This window comes from Aplysia californica, unplaced genomic scaffold, assembly GCF_000002075.1.
Source record: "Aplysia californica isolate F4 #8 unplaced genomic scaffold, AplCal3.0 scaffold00339, whole genome shotgun sequence".
In the NCBI taxonomy this organism is placed as follows: domain Eukaryota; kingdom Metazoa; phylum Mollusca; class Gastropoda; order Aplysiida; family Aplysiidae; genus Aplysia; species Aplysia californica.
In genome coordinates, this window is record NW_004797609.1 from 270127 (window position 1) to 291857 (window position 21731).

Sequence of the window (21731 nt, forward strand, 5' to 3'; positions counted from 1 at the left end):
CCCAATATTTTTTTGATCACATCCTTTATATTTTCTAGCTCATCCCTAATATTTCCTAGCTCATCCCTAATAATTTATATTTCCTCCTTAATATTTTGTACCTCATTCCCAGTATTTTCTAGCTCATTCGTATTAATTTTTTTTAGCAAATCGCCCGTATATTCTACTTAATCCCTAATATTTTCTAAATTTCCGAATATATTTTCTAGCCCATCCCCAGTATTTTCTAGCTCACCCTCAATAATTTTTAGCTGATCAGCAATATTTCAAAGACTTTTATATCTCGTCCACAACATTTGTTATCGTATTCCCAATGTTTTTAAATCTTTAATAATTCCAAGATCATCCCCAGTTGTTTTTTTTAATCACATCCACAATATTTTTTAGCCAATTCACAGTATGTTCTAACCATCCATAATATTTTTTCGCTCATCCCTAATAATTTCTAGTTCCTCTTTAATATTTATTACCTCATTCCCAGTATCTTCTAGCTCATTGGTAGTATTTTCTAGCCCATCCACAGTATTTTTTAGCTCATCCCTAATACTTTCTGGCTCATTCCGAGTATTTTCTAGGTCATCTCTAATATTTTTAGCTCACTCCCAGTATTTTCAAGCTAATCCGTATTATTTTTCAGCTCATCCCCAGTAATTTCTACTTCATTTCTAATATTTTCTAGCTGATCCAAATATATTTTAAAACTCATCCTCAATCAGTTTAGCTCATCAGCAATATTTCAAAGACTTTTGTATCTCATCCACACCATTAATTTTTTTATCGTATCCCCAATATTTCTATATCTTTAATATTTCCAAGATCATCCCCAATATGTGAGGCAGCTGGTGGAATCAGGCTCTCGTCAGTTTTTGAGCATGTAAAGTTATTGGTATCATCTTAAAGCTTGTTTACTTGTCTTTTATTTGGATGCAAAAAATATCCATTTATCTTTAATACAAGTCGAGATACTTGCAAAAGAAGGAGGTGGGGGTCACCTGTTTTCAGAGGTAAAATTAGTGAGAAAATGGCCGCCAAAGATTAGTTATTTCCTTAGCTTAAGAGTCCGTGGTAACTGAAGATTTACATGTTTTATGCCTTTAATCAACGCTTTTCAGAAAAATCCACACAGACATGAGTTCTTTAATGGGCATGAAAGGTGTTGAGCCAAAACACAAAAATTTGAAAAAAAATTAACAAACCTGCGGAAAAATACAAGTTTCTTCACTTTGATTATTTTGACGAGGGCCTGATTCCACCCCGCTGCCTCACATATTCTTTTTATCACATCCACAATATTTTCTAGCCCATCCCCAGTAATTTTTAGCTCATTCCTAATATTTCCTAGCACATCCTTAATAATTTATTTTTCCTCCTTAATATTTCATACCTCTTTCCCAGTATTTTTTAGCTCATTTGTATTATTATTTAGCAAATCGCCAATATTTTCTACTTAATCCCTAATATTTTATAAATTTCCGAATATATTTTCTTGCTCATCCCCAGTATTTTTTAGCTCTTCCTCAATAAATTTTAGCTTATCAGCAATATTTCAAAGACTTTGTTATCTCATCCATCCACTGATTTATCTTATCACCAATATTTTTATATCCTTAATATTTCCAAGATCATTCCCAATATTTTTTTTTATCACATCCACAATATTCTCTAGCCTATCCACAGTATTTTCTAACCATCCATAATATTTTATCGCTCATTCCTAATAATTTGTAGTTCTCCCTTAATATTTTGTACCTCTTTCCCAGTATTTTCTAGCTCATCCGGGGGTTTTTTTGGTGTTCTTTTAAAATGTCATCCCGGTATTTTTTATTGCATGCCTAATATTTTCTAGATTATCCCAATATATTTCCAGGCTCATCCCCAGTATTTTCTAGCTCATCAGCAATATTTCCAAGACTTTTATACCTCATCCACAATTTTTTTTAAAAATCTTATCCCCAATAATTTTGTTATATCCTTAACATTTCCAAGATCATCACCAATAATATTATTTTTATCCCTTCCACAATATTTTCTAGCATATCCCCAATACTTTCTAGCTAATCCATGATAGTTTCTCGCTCATCCGTAATAATTTCTAGTTCCTCCTTAATACTTTTTACCTCATTCCCAGTATTTTTTTAGCTCATTGGTAATATTTTCTAGCTCATCCATAGTATTTTTTAGCTCATCCCTAATATTTTCTGGCTCATCCCCAGTGTTTTCTAGCTCTTTTCTAATATTTTTAGCTCAATCCCAGTATTTTCTAGCTTATCCGTATTATTTTTCAGCTCATCCCCAGTAATTTCTACTTCATTCCTAATATTTTCTAGCTGATACAAATATATTTTTTATCTCATCCACAATAATTTTTAGCTCATCAGCAATATTTCAAAGACTTTTGTATCTCATCCACACCATTTTTTATCTTATCCACAGTATTTTTAGATCATTAATATTTCCACAATATGTTTTTTTTTAAAATACACTCACAATATTCTCTAGCCCACCCACAGTATTTTCTATCAATCCGTAATATTTTCTCGCTCATTCCTAATAATTTGTAATTCCTAAATAATATTTCGTACCTCATTCCCAGTGTTTTTCATCTCATCCATATTGTTTATTAGCTAATCCCCAGTATTTTCTTCTTCATGCCTAATATTTTCTAGTTTTTCCGAATATATTTTCTAGCTCATCCCCAGTTTTTTTTATAGCTCATCCTCAATAATATTTTGCTCATCAGCCATATTTCAAAGACTTGTATATTTCATCCACGCACATTTTTTTCCATCTTATCCCCAGTATTTTTAGATCCTTAACATTTCCAAGATCATCCCCAATATTTTTTTTTATCATATCCACAATATTTTCTAGCCAATCCATAATAATTTCTAGATCATCCCTAATAATTTCTGGTTTCTCCCCAATATTTATTACCCTCTTCCCAGTATATTCTAGCTCATCCCTTATATTTCCTAGCTCACCCCTAGTACTTTCTATCTCATCCTCCGTATTTTCTAGCTCATCGGTAATATTTCCTAGCCCATTCACAGTATTTATTTTAGCTAATCCCTAATATTTTCTGGCTCATCCACAGTATTTTTAGCTCATCTCTAATATTTTTAGCACATTCCCAATATTTTCTAGCTAATCCGTATTATTGTTTAGCTCATCCCCAGTATTTTCTAGTCCATCTCCAGTATTTGCTAGCTCATCCCTAATATTTTCTAGCTCATCCCCAGTATTTTCTAGCTCATTCTCCAATACATTTTAGCTCATCAGCAAAATTTCAAAGACTTTTGTATCTCATCCATACCATTTTATATCGTATCTCCAATATTTCTTTAATATTTCTAAGATCATCCCCAATATCTTTTTATCACATCCCCAATATTTTCCTAGCCCATCCCCACTACTTTCTAGCTCATCCTTGATATTTCCTTGCTCATCCCTAATAATTTCTATTTCCTCCGTAATATTTTGTACCTCATTCCCAGTATTTCCAAGCTCATCCCTCACATCCCCTGACTAGTCCCCAGTATTTTCTAACTCATCTGTAATATTTTCTAGCTCATCCACAATATTTCACAGCCTTTTCTAGCTCATCACCGGTATTTTCTAGCTAATTCCCCAATAATTTTAGCTCATCAGCAATACTTCAGACTCTTGTATCTCATCCACACAATTTTTTTTATCTTATCCCCAACATATTTAGATCCTTAATATTTCCAATATCATCCCCAATATTTTTTTTATAACATCCACAATAATTTCATTGCCTATCCCCAGTATTTTCTAGCTCATACATAATAGTTTCTACCTCATCCCTAATAATTTCTATTTCCTCCTTAATATTTTTTACCTAATTCCCAGTATTTCCTAGCTCATCCATTACATTTCCTATCTCATTCCCAGTATTTTCTAGCGCATCCCCCGTATTTTCTAGCTCACCCCTCGTATTTTCTAGCTCATCCGTAATATTTTCTGGCTTATCCAACAATACTTCACAGAGTTTTCTATCTCATCTCCGGTATTTTATTGCTCAACCATAATATTTTCTAGCTCATCCGCAATTTTTTTTTTTTTTTATCACATCCACAATATTTTCTAGTCCATTGCAGTCTCATCCCTTATAATCTTTAGTTCCTCTTTAATATTTTTTACCTCCTTCTCTGTATTTTCTAGCTCATCCCTTATATTTCCTAGCTCATCCCCAGTATTTTCTAGCTCATCCCCCGTATTTTCTAGCTCATCTGTATATTTTCTAGCTCATCCACAATATTTCACAGACTTTTCTAGCTCATCTCCAGTGAGCTGAACTTTTATATTTTCTAGCTCAACCACAATGTTTTCTAGCTCCTCCATAATATTTTTAGCTCATCCACAATAATCACAGCTCATCGGCATTATTTCAAAAGACTTTCGTATCTCATCCACATCATTTTTTTATCTTATCCCCAATATTTTTTTAATCTTTAACATTTCCAAGATCATCCCCTATAATTTTTTTAAATCACATCCACAATATTTTTTAGCCCATCCCCAGTACTTTCTAGCTATCCCTAATAATTTCTAATTTCTCCTTAGTATTTTGTACCTCGTTCCCAGTATTTCCTAGCACATCCATTACATTTCTTAGCTCATCCCCAGTATTTTATAGCTTATCCGCAATATTTTCTGGCTCATCCACAATAGTTCACAGACTTTTCTATCTCATCTCCAGTATTTATAACCCAACCTTTATATTTTCTAGCTCATTTGTAATATTTTTAGCTCATCCGTAGTATTTTTTAGTTCATCCCTAATATTTTCTAGCTCATACCTTGTATTTTTTTTTAGCTCATCCATAATATTTTCTAGGTCATTCCCATTTTTTCTAGGTCATCCGCGTAATAATTTTTAGTTCATCCTTACTATTTTGTAACTTATTCCCAGTATTTTTAATTTTTTTTTTTTTTTTTGGGGGGGGGGGGGCTCATCCTTTATGTTTCCTATCCCATCTAGCTTATCTTTAATACTTTCTCGCTCATACACAGTGTTTTTAGCTCATCCCTAATATATTCTGGCTCATCCCCAGTATTTTCTACCTCATCCTCAATAATTATTAGCTCATCAGCAATATTTCAAAGACTTTTATATCTCGTCCACACCATTTTTAAAAATCGTATTCCCAATATTTTTAAATCCTTCATAATTCCAGGATCATCCACAATATTTGTTTTATCACGTCCACAATATTTTTTAGCCCAACCCCTTTTTTTCCCTTGCTCATCCCTAACATTTTCTAGCTTATCCCTAATAATTTCCTCCTTAATATTTTCAATTTTGTATCTCATTCCGAGACTTTTCTTACTCATCACCAGTATTTTATAGCTCAACCTTAATATTTTCTAGCTCTTTCTCCGTATTTTTTTTTAGCTCATCCGTAATCTTTTCTAGCTCATCCACAATATTTTTCCGACTTTTCTAGGTTATCTCCAGTATTTTTATAACTCAACCTTAATTTTTTTTTTTTTAGCTCATTCGCATTTTATTTCAGCTGATCCCTAATAGTAACATTCTCTAGCTCATATCCAATATTTTCTAACTCTTCCATAATATTTTCTAGGCCATTCCCAGTTTTTTCTAAGTCATCCGTAACATATCTTAGCTCATCCCCAGTATTTTCTACTCAATCCATAACATGTTTTAGCTCATCCTCAGTATTTTCTATCTCACCCCTAATAATTTTTAGCTCATCAGCAATATTTATAAAACTTTTGTATCTCATTCACGTAATTTTTAATCTTATCCCCAATATTTTTTAGATCCTTAATATTTCCAAGACCATCCCCAATATTTTATTAATCACATCACCAATATTTTCTTGCCCATCCCCATTATTTCCTACTTCATTCATAATAGTTTCTAGCTCATCCCTAATAATTTTTAGTTCCTCCTTAATATTTTGTACCTCATTCCTAGACTAGTATATTTTCTAGCTCTTCCCCCTTATTTTTAGCCCACTCCAGTATTTTCCAGCTCATCCGTGTTATTTTTTTTTTAGCTCATCTCCGATATTTTCTACTTCATGCCTAATAATTTCTAGATTATCCGAATATATTTTCTAGCCCATCCCCAGTATTTTCTAGCTCATCCTCAATAATTCTTAGCTGACCAGCAATTTTTCAAAGACTTTTATCTCATCCACACCAATTTTTATCGTATCCCCAATATTTTTTCAACTTTAATATTTCCAGTATTTTCTAGCTCATATCCATTATTTTTAACTAATTCCCGGTATTTTCTAGTTCATCCGTACTATGTTTAGCTCATCCCAGGTAGTTTCTACTTCAGGCCTAATATTTTCTACCTGATCCGAATATATTTCTGAGCTCATCCTCAATAATTTTTTGCTCGTCACCAACATTTCAAAGACTTTTATATTTCATCCACACATTTTAAAAAAATCTGATCCCCAATATCTTAAGATCCTTAATATTTCCAATATCATCCCCAATATTTTTTTTTTATCACATCCACAATATCTTCTAGCCCATCCCCAGTATTTTCTAGCTAGTCCATAATAGTAATAGTTTCTAGCTCATCCCTAATAATTTCTTTTTCCTCCTTAATATTTTGTACCTCATTCCCAATATTTTCTAGCTCATCCCCCTTATTTCCTAGCTCATCGGTAATAATATTTTCTAGCCCATCCACAGTATTTTTTTTTAGCTCATCCCGAATATTTTCTGGCTCATTCCCACTATTTTTTTTAGCTCATCTCTAATATTTTAAGATTTTAAAGCTCATTCCCAGTATGTTTCAGCTCATCTTTAATTTAATGTTTTTAGCTCCTCCCCAGTATTTTCTCTCTCTCTCTTGCCCTTTTTAACTCCCAGTGGAGCACAGGCCATCAACAACATTATTCCAGTTCCAGCGAAGCCTGTCCTGAGCATCCTTTTCTATCTGTTTCCATGATGTCCCCGCTTTTTCAATTTTCGCTGATACTGATACCGCTCGCCTCCATGTCATCTTTGGTCTTTCCTTCTTACGCTTTCCTTGTGGGTTCCACATAAGGCCTGCCTGATGATGCTTGTCGGGAGTCTCCTCAGGGTGTGTCCAATCCATTTCCATTTCTTCACCTGAATATCTTCCTCTACTGGCCTTTGGCTTGTTCTCTCCCACAGTTGAGCATTCGTGACTCTATCGTACCACTTGATCCCCACTATCCTTCGTAGGCATCCAGTATTTTTCTACTGCATCCCTACTATTTTCTAGCTTATCCGAATATATTTTCTAGCTCCTCCCCAGTATTTTTCTAGCTCATCAGCAATATTTCAAAGACTTTTATATCTCATCCACATCATTTTTTTTTTTTGGGGGGGGGGTCTTATCCTCAATATTTTTAGTTTTAGATCCTTAGTATTTCCAAGGTCATCCCCAATAATTTTTTTTATCACATCTACAATATTTTCTAGCTCATCCCTAAATAATTTTTAGTTCCTCCTCATTATTTTGTACCTCATTTCCAGTATTTTTTAGCTCATCCCTATTTCCTGGAGTAATATATATTCTAGCTCATCCACAATATTTTACAGACTTTTCTAGCTCATCCGTAATATTTTCTAGTTCATCCGTAGTTATTATTTTTAGCTGAAGTCTAATATTTTCTCGCTCACCCCCGGTATTTTCTAGTCCGTCCACAATATTTTCTAGATCTAGGTCATTCCCAGTATTTTAAAGGTCATCCGTAACATATTTTAACTCATCCCCACTATATTGTACTCCATCCCTAATATTTTCTAGCTCGTCCATCTTATTTTCTAGCTGATCCTCAGTATTTTCTATCTCACCCCTAATAATTTTTAGTTCATCAGCAATACTTCTCAGACTTTTAGTTATAGATCATCCATAATATTTTGGGAGTGCTTATTTAGGCCACATATGGCCTAAATAAGGTAAGGGAGGGGGGTTTAGCTTATTTAGGCCACACATGTTCAAACTACTCTTTTCAGGCAACTGAGTTCATTCCACTTTCATAATGGTGCACCTTTCTCATTTAGTATGGTTTTGCCTCAGTGTACAACTTATAAATCATAACCATAATGAATATTGTAAAGAACAAAGCACAAAACGCAAAGTTTTGCTCAATTCCAATGGTTTGAATGAGGGCCGGATTTTTCCTTCATGGAGGGGCAAAAGCTAGGCTACCATTTTGGCACACTTTGGTCAAGTGAAAAGGTCAAATCCTCCGAATGGACTTTCGGGTTAAATTTGGGGTATAAAAAGTGTGTATACTACGTGGCTGAGTCAAAGTTACACTATCTTTGCCTGAGTGACACTCTCTCGTACTGTCTCGTAGTAGTACATGTAGGCTAGTAGGCCTAGTAGTAGTAGTAGCAAAGATCGTGTAGAGAATATTTGGTAGTAGATTCTATCTAGTAGGCAGTTTAGTGAACGTGCTCGCGGCAGGGCGAATCGACCTCGATAAGCCCTGTAGACTTTTGTGATCGGCCACGAAGCCTCGTGTTTTGATGGGTCTAGATCTAGATCTAGATCTAAACAACTCAGTGCTATTCGCACTGCCACATCCGACAGGCTTAGATCTACATCTTTTTAAAAGGAAAAGAAAGATAATAAAAATGGTTGAATTCGCATGAAAATCGATTAGGTAGAACTAGAACTATTAAAACTTGCTTCTGAAAACAAGGCAGTTTTTATACGAAGGCCATTTTTATAACTCGATGAAATAAAAACTACTGACTGTGTACTGTGTTATTCTGTATAAAAATAAATTATGAAACTTCAGGACGTAGATCTATTATTATTTACCAGCATCTTTTGATGCCTGAGCTGTAGAGGTTGAAGTTTTCACAACACTAATAGATCTAGTAATAGGGTTAGGTAATACGGCTTTCCGTAAAAAATGCATAGATCTACAAAAGCCGACCACTGAATCGACCGGGCGCCTCGGTCTCCCCTGCACTCTTATTCAATATTATATTTAAACAAAAATGCTAATCAATGAAAATTGCAAATTGATAATAATAGTATAGTCCTGTAGAGGATAGGTGGACTCCGGGGTCTGCATAGCGAAATACTAGGTTTTAGGATGTGGACCCCGGAGTCACCGTAGTGAAATAAGGTTTGGTTTAAGTAAGGATTGGTACTAGGTTTTAGGACAGGTGGACCCTGGGGTCACCGCAGTGAAATAAGTAGGTTTCTTTAAAGATTGGTGGAACCCGGAGTCACCAAGGCCATAGAGGATTAAGAAGGTTTAATTAAGGATTGGTGGACCCCCGGGACACCTTGATTAAACCTACTTATTTTACTACGGTGACCGCAGGATCCACCTATTCTAAAACCTAACTAGTGTTTCGTTAGGTAGACCCTGGGGTCCACCTTAAACCTACCTATTTCACTACGTTGACTCCAGGGTCCACCAATCCTTAAAATTAAACCTAGATCTACATGTACCTATTTCACTACGTTGACCCCAGGGTCCACCAATCCTTAAAATTAAACCTAGATTTATCTACATGTACTTATTTCACTACATTGACCCCAGGGTCCACCAATCCTTAATTAAACCTAGATCTACTGATTTCACTACATTGACCCCGTGGTCCTCCAATCCTTAATTAAACCTATCTACTTATAATTTCACTACTTTGACCACGGGCTCCGCCAGTCCTATTATAAAATAAACTTAGATCTACTTATTTCATTATGTTGACCCCGGGGTCCACCGATCCTTAGTTAAACCTAGATCTACTTATTTCACTACGCTGACTCCGGGGTTCACATCCTAAAACCTAACATTTTGTTAGGTAGACCCCGGGGTCCACCTATCCTTTTGGCTAGATAGACCCCGTAGTCCGCCTATCCACTTTCTTGATAATAACTGAAAACAATACATGCCAGTTGTCATTTATAGTGAAGACAAATGAGGGGAAAAAAATATAATTAGGTAGACTAATTTGTCCAAAAAATTGCAAGTGCAAGTGAAGATCATAAAATAATTTTGTTATTTTCTGGTCACCTTTCCAAGGACCTTAAATTGATTCTACATCACATGTCATGTACGATACGGCTGTGAAGGAAAATGGATGTGAAGAGTTTTAAAGAGATAATAATGTAACTTGTAAAGAAAACAATGCTTTACATTGGTTTGGTTATTTTGACTACATATGTGGCCTAAATAAGGTAAGGGAGGGGGGTTTAGCTTATTTAGGCCACAGGTGTGGCCTAAATAAGGTAAGGGAGGGGGGTTTAGCTTATTCAGGCCACAGGTGTGGCCTAAATAAGGTAAAGGAGGGGGGTTTAGCTTATTTAGGCCACCTGTGGCCCAAATAAGGTAAGGGAGGGGGGTTTAGCTTATTTAGGCCATATGTGGCCTAAATAAGGTCACCCTAATATTTTCTCTTAACCAGAATAATTTTTAGCTCATCCCCAGTATTTCTGTAGCTCAACTGTAATACTTTTTAGCTCATTCCCAGTACTTTCTAGCTAGCTAAACCCTATTATTTTCTAGCTCATCCCCAGTATATTTGAAGCTCAACCCTAATGATATTATATAAGTGGACTCCACCGTATTTTCTAGCTCATCCTCCGTATTTTGTATCTCACCTCTAATAATTTTTTAGCTCATCAGCAATATTTCAAAGACTTTTGATCTCATTCACACCATTTTTCATCTCCTCATCCCCAATAATACTTTTAGATCTTTAAAATTAAATGTCTTTTCGTGTATAGTTAGTTAATGTATGGTTGTGAAAGTTCTTTATACTACTATACGTTGAACTGGTTTTTCTTGTTTCTGTTGAATGAATTGATTTATGTGATTGGTGTAAAGCGCTCATACAAGTACACATGTATTAGTATGGGATAGAGCGCTATATTAATAAATGCAATCTATTAATAATTATTACATGTAGATCTAGTTGTAAAGCGCATAGAGCATGCGCTTTAGCATGGATATGCGCTATATAAATGCAATCATTATTACATGTACCATTATGAATTACAGGCATCGAGCAAGTAATGCATAATGTATTCGACTTTCTCAACCAAAAATAGTTTGGCTTCAAATGATGAGAAGCATTTTCGTTTCTTTACTGAAGAGCTGGAAATGGAAAATTCAAGGAAAATACACTGAACCCTACATTTAACCAAGCACTCGCTGTGCAAAAGGGCCGATTCGTTCAAATGCACACTTACGTAAAGTTTGCCGAACAAGTTGTGTTGCTGTGTAGAGAGCCTAGCCTACGGCAAAGTTTGATTCCAGTCCAGCCCACAATAATTCATTACATGTACGTGACAGATCTCTAGATCTACGAGTATGGGTCAAGATTAGCCTACAGACGTTCCTTACCACTGCCACATCTAACTACCATCACTTCAGAAATGCTCGCTCACCCCCACCCACCCAGGGCAGTGGTACTCACAGAAGTGTCTTTAGTTTTAGGCCATTCCCAGAGTGGAGATTTTTTTTTTTGGGGGGGGGGGGGTGTAAGACTTAAGAGTAAGAGTTTTACGGCACTTGCAACACAATAAGGTCATAAGTGCCGAAGATAGATGTTTGATAGGAAAGGAGTAAACCACTCCAGAGCACCCGCCAACCACCCACACGGGATACTAACATGTTCTTATGCACAGTAGAATTGTAAATGGCCTGACTGATTTATTAATGTCATGCTCATACTGTGCCGGAACAACATAGGGGGAACTGCTGCTTTTTCTTTCCTCTACTTCTTTTGTATGTATTGTATGTCACTCTGTTGTGGACTACGGTACTATTTCCAGGGTGCCTTGATAGTCGTAGCAGACTATGTGCTGTTGAGGCTAAAGAGAAGAGCAGGGAAAACCCGATTCCCTGTTTGGACTTCTCTGTTGACATCCACCCCTTGGCGCTCATATGAACTTAAGCAGTTGCGAGCGCCGTAAAACCTTACCAACACTAAAGAGATGCTCAGGTTACTAGTAACCTGAGGTTACTGTACTGCAAGAGCAATGACCATTTCCTTTTTGGACGTATGCAACCTCTTCTTTGCCAGGTGCTGTCCCCCAAAACTGTCACGGCTTCTTCTACCTCTTCAATTAACTTTTCTCTCAGTTTTAATATATAGCCGAAAGCGCAGAGGGTTTAATTTTTATACTTGACACCAGCTCTTACACTGACCAACACGGTGTTAGATCCCCCATTAATCCAAAAATTTGCCTTGAGTATTCATGATCCAGCAGACAGGTTGAAATAAAATATCCCCAAACTAGAGATCAACTTTTGTGAACCAACCACACCTCCACAAACAGCATCAGAATAACGGACAAAAACCAACATCAAAATCACATACACAGGGAAAGTTTTAATTTAGTTTTAGGAAGAGTTTTACGGCACTTGCAATACAACATGTAATATAAGTGCCGAAGATTAGAGGAGTTACAAGAGAGTAACAAACATAAAAAAAGGAGAGATAAGGACGATAGATGTTTGATAGGAAAGAAGGCGCAAACCACACCAGAGCACCTGCCAACCACCCACACACAGGGAAAGAGAATAGAGAGGGACAAAAAGGATCAAGACAACAGTTATACAAATCAAAGACGCATATATCAGTCCTTTTTTTTTATTCAATTTTTATTACATCTATTTTTTTGTTGTTTTGTTTAATGAGTTTTGCAGGTCTTGAACATTTCATATAACCCTTTGATGTAGGCTGTGACACCTACTTTGCCCCCTGTGCCAACAAACACTGCCCAGTGCCGAGAGTATCTGCATTCCGTGCCTCACTTGCGCACAAATATGATGCTCTCACTCATAGCTCAGTACTGTACACAGCATGACAACGTGAAATAATGACCATTTATTTCCCCAACACATTCACATTACTATGACGGACCACGGAGAATGCCCAACAGGAAAGTGAAGAAGAAGAAATGATGCATGCCTTGTTCAGTGACCAGATAAAACACCATAAACACTGCTTGAAACCCTATCCCCTGGTGCTGCCATAATGAGAACAGTAAGGCAACACTCACTGGCCTGAATACTCTCAACTACAGCTGCAATTTTATTAATTTCCAGTTTCCAAATGATGTGACAATGCTTGCGTCATTTTAAATATCAGTAAACATTAATTGATCGTAGCATCAAAAAAAAAAAAAAAAAAGACAATTGGGAATTCAATTTAAATATAAGATCCTAAAATTTGTAAACAGCACTGTACAAAATCATAGTGCATTGTGTGAGATGGAGATCTTTTGGCTATATAATTACACGGGCCAACTGTTTACCCGGACGGGCCCCTACAGAATTATCTTGATAGTTTGATTCAAGTCTCAAAAAACTTCAAAAATTAAAATATACAAGTCTTCACAAAAATGATGAAAGAGACAAAGTAAGTGTAATGACTTTACAAACAACATCAATGAGAAAACAAAACAAGGGAGAGACTGAGGGGAGGGAAGAAAAAAAAAAGCAGCACGAAACACTTACAAAACTGCTGAGACAATTGGACAGGAAGGACAAAAAGTTTCAGAGAATGATGTTCAAATCTTGATTAAAAACCTCTAAGGCAACTTTCTGAGTTGATCGACGACCACAAAATTTTGACAATGTATGATGACGAGAATGAAAATGATGAATAAATAGAAAAGGAAGAGAGAAAAAAAAAAAAAGTTACAAACACCACAGATAGTACGAAGAATGCACACCTCCTGCAGGCTAGCCGCGCGCCGAGAGAACAACAAAAAAGTAAAGACTTGCGATCCTATGTAAACACGACTATCTTGCAGCAGGGATGCAGTATCCAGAACTTTTTCTTCAAACTCTTGTACGCTTTGCAAATTGTTTCGGCAACAGGCAAATTCGGTCAGAGCAGAATCCCGAGCGTGTTCTAGGGAGACCTTAGAGTAAATCGGCAACATCCATGGGCATTTCCTCGATAGTGGTGTTGTAAAACTGCTCAATGTCACGCAGCACGCGGATGTCATCGGCAGTCACGAAGTTGATAGCAACTCCTTTACGGCCGAAACGTCCTCCGCGGCCAATCCTGTTGGGGGAGGGGGAAAACAAAAAAAAAAAATGTTAAAAAGAAAACAGTTGTCAACCAACACTTTCCTTGTATAAACCCTAACAGAAACATTACCGCCTACCATTCTACATTACCAAACCGGTGTTGGGTTCACTATTGAGGTGACAAGTACAAAAAAGCAGGCCACCTCACCCAAAGAGAACACATCAGTTTTATGTACTTCCCGTTGACGGCTGCAGCAGTTACATCAAAAACTGTACAGTGCTTTTAGGAAGATCAGATGTCCTACTAATAACTTACAGCACAATCCCCCCTCACAGACCATATTTCTCGAAAACGTACGACACAATACACCTTAATTATAGGTACAAACAGTAAATATTAAATATAGTATAATAAAATACAACCAAAACAGAAAACTTGAGAAAACTTTCACAATCAGGCTGTTTTGTACTTGCAAAATCGAAACAATAGAAAGAAAGAATAGGACATGTGAGAGGTAGGATCCACCGAAACGTCGCAGACAGATTATTTAATTATTATTCCCCCATCACACGAATTGCATATCTAGAAAAATTGAGGATCTGGGGCGCTACAGAAAATTTGACCCAAGTTCATCAAAACAAAAGAAGCAAACATCAATTTCAGAACTCCCCACCTCTACATTAAACTTGTAATATACCCCCCCCCCCCCCCCCCTGAACATCAATTTATTCACAACTAGCTCATTCATTGTGTTTTAAATAATACTGTGCTATTGTAACAACAAAAAGTTCTGGAACGGCTTTTTCAGACATTGAGGGTTCATACTTTTCACAAAGAGGAAACACTATTATCAGAGCTTTTCCCAAGCAGAGATGCGGCTGTCTACCATCCTACATTATCAAACCGGTGTTGGGTTCACTATTGAGGTGACAAGCACAAAACAGCAGGCCACCTCACCCAAAGAGAACACATCAGTTTTATGTACTTCCCGTTGACGGCTGCAGCAGTTACATCAAAAACTGTACAGTGCTTTTAGGAAGATCAGATGTCCTACTAATGACTTACAGCACAATCCCCCCCCCCCCCCCCCCACCCAGACATTTCTCAAAGAAAACTTAGGACACAATAAACCTAATTATTTACAAGCGGCATACAGCATTATAAAATACGGTCAAAACTCATCAACAAAGTTTGAAAAAACGTTATAGACACAAATAGGCTGTTTTGTACTTGCCAAACTGACAATAGAAAGAAAAAACAGGACAGGTGAGAGGTTGGATCCACAACAATGTCACAGAGAGATTCGAATATTTTATTATTCCCATCACACGAATGACATCAAGGAAAACTGAGGGCCTGGGGCTTTACAGAAATTTTGAAAAAGTTCATCAAAACAAATTATCCACTTCTGAATTCCGAACCTCCACACAAAACTTAACTTGTAATACCCCCACCCCCCAACATCAATTTATTCAACTAGCTCATTCATTGCATTTTAAATAGTACTGTGCTACTGTAACAACAAAAAGTTCTGGAACGACTTTTTCAGATATTGAGGGTTCATACTTTTCAAAATCTACCATCCTACATTATCAAACCGGTGTTGGGTTCACTATTGAGGTGACAAGCACAAAAAAGCAGGCCACCTCACCCAAAGAGAACACATCAGTTTTATGTACTTCCCGTTGACGGCTGCAGCAGTTACATCAAAAACTGTACAGTGCTTTTAGGAAGATCATAGGTATAATAAATCAACAACCACACAATATCGCCCTTTCACCCCATTACTAAAATCTATAAAGTGACCGAATGTCACCAATGCAGGACTCTGAGGTGACCAGACTAATCAATTCAAGCATTTCAAAAATACCACTTTCTTTCACAGTACATTACTGCGAATCTGCATGAAAATAACAATCCAAGGGACAAAGACCACAGACCTGCAATAACACTGAACAAAAGTAAGTGCAGAACTAACTTGTTTGCCAGTAATCACCAGAGTTTCAAAGCAACTAGAAAAAAGAATTACAGTCAGAGACAGTTATAAATCCAGACACATCTTAAGCACAGAAATCATTGAGCATTAAAAAGTAAAAGCCTACTGTTAGAATGCAGCACTGACCTGTGAATGTAGTTCTCCCTGTTGGCAGGCAGATCATAGTTGATGACTAGGGAAACCTGCTGGACGTCAATGCCTCGGGCCAGCAGATCCGTAGTAATTAGCACCCGGCTAGAGCCTGAGCGGAACTCGCGCATGATGAGGTCTCGCTCATTTTGATTCATGTCTCCGTGCTGAAATACAAAAAAATTAACCCAATCAGATTATTCACCAAAAGGTTCAAACGCTACCCTTTGTGAGGTATTTCAGGTCTGCACTCACTTATTTTAATTTTTCCTTCAGACATTTTTATACAGTGACAAGGTACTACTTCTACCACGCTAACACAATGTATCTCCCATTATGCAGACCCCACCTCTAAAAAAATGTTTAAGTTGGTTACACGGTTTCTTTTTTTTTTTTTAAAGCCCTGAAGTATCAAGTCAATCACTTAAGTCTAAGAATATCCTGACTATTTATTTTTCATAACAAAATGTCAAGCAGCCTGACACCCCCCCCCCCCCCCCCCCCAAACAACCAAACCCCAGAGGAAACTTTTTTACAGGAACAAAAAAATCAACAAATAATATTGATTTTTTTTTTGCAAGCCAGAATCGTTAGTTATCAGGCTACCATCACTCCATCAGAGAATTCTGGGAGGTAACAAAAGTTAAAGTAGATCTTGAGAGTATTCAAGTAGGAATGCCCAATACATATGGTTATAATTGAAATAAAGATGTGCCAAACTACTACTAGATCCCGTATAGACATTTTAGAAAAATGAGTTCTCTCTAATAAAAAGTCTAACCATACCTCCGGCAAAAAAGAAAAGGCAGAATAAATTTTTCTCCTTTAAACTAAATAAGATGTTTTTCTGCATAAAGATCCCGGAAAAAATAGGTAAGAATGTGCTAAAAGAAGTAAAACTAAGACCCGGACTTACCATAGCAGAGACAGTGAAATCTCTTGAGCCCATTTTCTCAGTGAGCCAGTCCACCTTCCTTCTTGTGTTACAAAAGATGACGGCCTGAGTAATGGTCAGAGTCTCGTACAAGTCACAGAGTGTGTCCAGTTTCCATTCCTGCATGACCCAAAACCAGCACAGTCAGTATCATAGCATAACACAAAGATTGTTTTTTGAAAGGGCTGAAAACCACAAGAAAACAGAACAAACGGAAATAAATTTGATTTCTATACACCAGACGTAAACGCGTAGAGCAGAAATAACAGTCATTCTCAAAGAAAAGTTTAAAACGTCCCAAAGATTAAGTGGCATTACTCTTGCTGTCTTATACCTCATTCGACAATTTTAGAGGTATTTGCTGTGTTGAAAAAAAAAAAAAAAAAAGGCATATATGAATTACTTCCCACACGTTTACATTGTCTACACTATTTTTGTTACATTTTGCCCTTAAACAGACTAATGATTATACTGAAAGGAAGGAGAAACCCACCACACGAAAGTACCAACCACATAAGAACAAAATATACATAGTTTAACAGCAACCAAAAAACACCTTTCTGTTTCCTGCAACTAAGGACAGTCTCTCCATTATGTAAACCACATATCTACACTTCATATTATTATAATCAGTTTTCAAGACCACTTTTAACAAACCCTCACCTCACGCTCTACTTGAATGTAGAACTGGCGAATACCCTCCAGGGTAAGCTCTTCCTTCTTGACCAAGATCCTCACAGGTTCCCTCATGAACCTCTGGGTCACCTCCAGCACGTCAGCAGGCATGGTAGCCGACAGGAGAATAACCTGAAAAAAATTGAAACAGCAATGTAAAGCACTATGACATCCTGTACACCTCGACTTTCATAGCCTTATTCTGAAACCCCAAAAGTCCTATCGTCCCTATGATCTTACTGTTCCCCTTTCACAAGTCCTAAAACAAAAATCTTGAAGAGGGTCCAGTTTGTTTCATTAAGTAACACAGACAAAAAAGAGAAACAACTTCATAAGCAAAATAAAGATGGATGTCCCGAGAAAGAAAGCTTACTTTTTAAATTCTCCCACCCATCCCTGTAACGAATACTGAAGTGTAAAGATTTTTTCTTCAACAGACAATATACTCTTTGTTGAAAAACAGACGGGACCAATAACTGAAATCGACAATATTCGCTATAGTAATTTGTGCTACTGTAGTGCAATGTCAATTCCCCCCACTAATACAAAGAATGATTTTAAAATAATCACCTGGATCTCATTAGGCATGTGCCTAAATACATCATAAATCTGATCCTTGAAACCACGAGACAACATCTCATCAGCCTCATCGAGAACGAACATCTTGATGTCCTTGGTGTTGAAGGCGCGGCGGTTGATCATGTCAAAGACACGACCGGGGGTGCCAACAACGACGTGAGAGCCACTCTCCAGCTTGCGCATGTCCTCACGGACCAGGGTACCGCCAATGCACGCATGACACTGGGCTCCCAGGTAGTCACCCAAAGCCAAAACCACCTTTTGGATCTAAAATTTTGCAAAAAATTGTTATAAAATTAGAAACATTTCAAATTCACAATTCAAACATAATAGGTTCGACATAATTTTTCCTGCTTAGCTAAAAAAATTGGTACGCCTATTTCCAGCTGCTGAAACAATCTTCCTATGCTGTTTAACCACATAGGGAGCATCACAGTAAAAAAAAAGAGTATCTCCTTTTAATACAAAAGTGCCAACTGCTTAGGATTAAAAATCCCTTGCCTTTCACACCCCCATGGAATGATGGAAAAGACTCAAAAAAATGTATTCACTGCATTATTTAAGACATCTTGTATCATGACTGAAATGCCATAACTTATAATGTAAAGCACAAACAATTTCAGAAATGCAGATTGATCTGGTAAATCAGCACCTGTTTATAACTTTAAAGTGCTCAATAATGGCCACGAGCCCCCCAGCATTATTCCACAATAACTCCTTTGGATGGCCTATTTATTCAAAATTACCACAGGACACACACGCCATATCTTAACTGTTCACACAATTCGTCTCTGCCAATTGCCCAGCTCCTTTTAGAAGCTGGGTCAACAGAGAATGAAAAAGAAAAGCAGCAAATACCTCTAAATCTGGACAAAACCCTTTCTCAAAGCCTCTACTACGACACGAAAATCCACCCAACCCCCCACAAAATATCCTTTCAACCACAAAACTACCAAAATTATTCAAAGAAGAAACATGAACCAGGGTTCTTAGCAAATAAAACGGAGAGCGGAAATAAATTCTAAAAAGTCAACTCACTTGCTGGGCAAGTTCCCTAGTGGGTGCCAAGACGAGGGCCTGGGTGCTGAGCATGTTCAGGTCCAGTTTCTCCAAAATGGCAATGGAGAACGTGGCAGTTTTCCCTGTGCCAGACTGGGCCTGAGCAATGACATCCTGACCTGATAACACAGAACATTTCGAGATATAAAATGAAGCCGTATCAATTTAATAAACAACGCAATTCAAATACATCTACAAAAATAACTGGAAAAGCACTTTCATTTTTACTCAGCTGTAATGAACTTACTGGTAGAAAAGCATGTATCTATGATTCAAAATTAAATGTCGAACAAGGACTCAAAGTCAATAAAAAGATCATAATAAATTATACTTAAAACACGCCAAACACTACACTCTTGGACATGTCACAGCTTACGTACATGATTTTATAATACAGAACATAACCTAAGACCTGTCTCATGTAAGAGACATTATTTTAAAAATTTCCAAGCAAACAATAATATTTGACATTACCTCCGATGCATGGAAGAATAGCCCTCTGCTGAATAGCTGATGGCTTTTCAAACCCATACGCGTAGATACCCCTGAGGAGGTCCTCCCTGAGGTTCATGTCATCAAAAGCATCTACGACTCCATCGTAGTTGCTCTGTGAAGTAATCAATTGAGATTAGTAAAGAAGGTCCAAGATCAAAGGACAATGAAACCAAATTAATTATATTATATATTATATTGTTGGTGAAAAAGAGAACCTAAATCGGATTAAGAAAAGGTCTTTAAGACACAAATCATCAACGTCAAATATAGGACAGAAACAGGGTGAAAAGCCCATATCGGACACACGTCTGAACCCTGCCATAAAAACGTCCACAGTAAACTATGTCTCTATGTGTGCCAAATGCACAAAATCCTGGAGGTTAGTTACCCAGAACGGGAACCACAAGCCTTAAATATGCCAAAACTATTTACACACCTCCCTCGCAATCATGAATTTTTAGAAATCAAGAGAAACATCTGAACAAAATGGAACAGCTCAGACAAGTCAAATGCTTACCTCAATGACACCGTCAGCCTCAGGGAGGTACTCCGGTTCCGCCGGCCCCTTGGTTTGAGACCTGTCACTGTAGATTAGAAAACATTGTACATACATAAAAATGGGGAAAAGGCAAACAAGTGAAGTTATGTATATTTTACACCCACATAAATGATAAATGACACGCAATTTTATTATTTATACCCTTAACCCATGGCATTCCAAACTTGTTTTGGGACCAAAAAAATTCTGGGTTTGTCACTATGTACCTCCGACTTCAACGTTTAACTGTTTCCTAAACAGAATGTTTTCATACTTGGAAAATTATTTTAGTTTCCGAGCTCCCAAAAGCTGAAGCAGAAAAGTAAGAAAAATTCTGCCGGGGACTGGCATAACACCTATTTTCCCCCACCAAGATTTGTCTTGTCTGATTTCTTCGCCTACATGCTTTTCCACATCTTGCAATGTTTAAAAGTAGGTTTCCCTTGCCATTGCTATTGTAATTCAATTAATTTGTCGACTCATTGCACATTTATAGAAGGCAAACCTGAAAATACTGAAAAGACATGTACCTTGACGATACAGTTACCCAGTGTACACTCTTCATTTTCACGTTTGAATGTCGAATGTCAGAACCTAACAACATAACTTCGAATTATTCTTGATGATATCTATCTACGTAGATCTAGTTTTAGCATAAATTTCTTTCATTGCGGCTCTTATCTCGTTCCCGTTGAAACAATTGCACTGCAATTTCTCAAGATCTAGACAAATTTGCAAAAAAGTTTCTGAGTGATTTTCTGTCTAAAATGACATGTCAGTTTACTTGATCAACACGCAGACTTTCCAATAGAGGCAAAAAAAGTTTGTGATCATGACAAGCCAGATTTTGATCAATCCACAGGTAAAAATATATTGCTAACAGACCTGCAGAATTAAGACCAAAATATGCCTGCTTATAAGTTTGAAACCCACCAGTTTTTTTTTAGTTTTAGAAGGAAGCTCCATCATTTCAAAACTAGAATTTGATTTGAGCGTTGCCAAAAGACAGAACGACATTCCTCGTAGGGAAAACGCAAGGAATCCTGTGTGATAACGGGGTGCAGTTGCGAAAAAAACTGACTGCCACTGTACTCAAAATATAGAATAAAGACTACGGTGGAAAACTTCACGACTGATACCACAAGTTGCAGAAAAAAACGATACTAAACAGTAATTGATTTATTGCCAACGTGCGTATAACGAATACTCATGATAGTCTAAGACTTATTTCAGTGCGATTGATCTAGTCGGTGGATCAATCTTTCATAAAATAGAACAGTCAAGGCAAAAAAGTTGAAGAAATCTTAAACCAGCCTAACATCCCCCCCC

General features: G+C 37.0%; 1 protein-coding gene across 1 annotated transcript in view; it reads right to left on the reverse strand.

Moving 5' to 3' along the window:
• Window positions 1-12593: 12593 nt before the first annotated feature.
• Window positions 12594-21731, reverse strand: part of LOC101849704 (eukaryotic initiation factor 4A-I) — an 11646-nt gene continuing 2508 nt past the window's right edge. Inside the window, exons 2-9 of the mRNA XM_005102765.3 lie at window positions 20382-20448; window positions 19844-19976; window positions 19349-19488; window positions 18302-18577; window positions 17720-17863; window positions 17039-17176; window positions 16120-16289; window positions 12594-14030 (exon numbers count right to left, since the gene is read on the reverse strand). Of these exons, the coding sequence (XP_005102822.1) occupies window positions 13886-14030; window positions 16120-16289; window positions 17039-17176; window positions 17720-17863; window positions 18302-18577; window positions 19349-19488; window positions 19844-19976; window positions 20382-20448 (1213 nt within the window). The 3' untranslated portion in view covers window positions 12594-13885. The remainder of the gene's footprint in view (window positions 14031-16119; window positions 16290-17038; window positions 17177-17719; window positions 17864-18301; window positions 18578-19348; window positions 19489-19843; window positions 19977-20381; window positions 20449-21731) is intronic.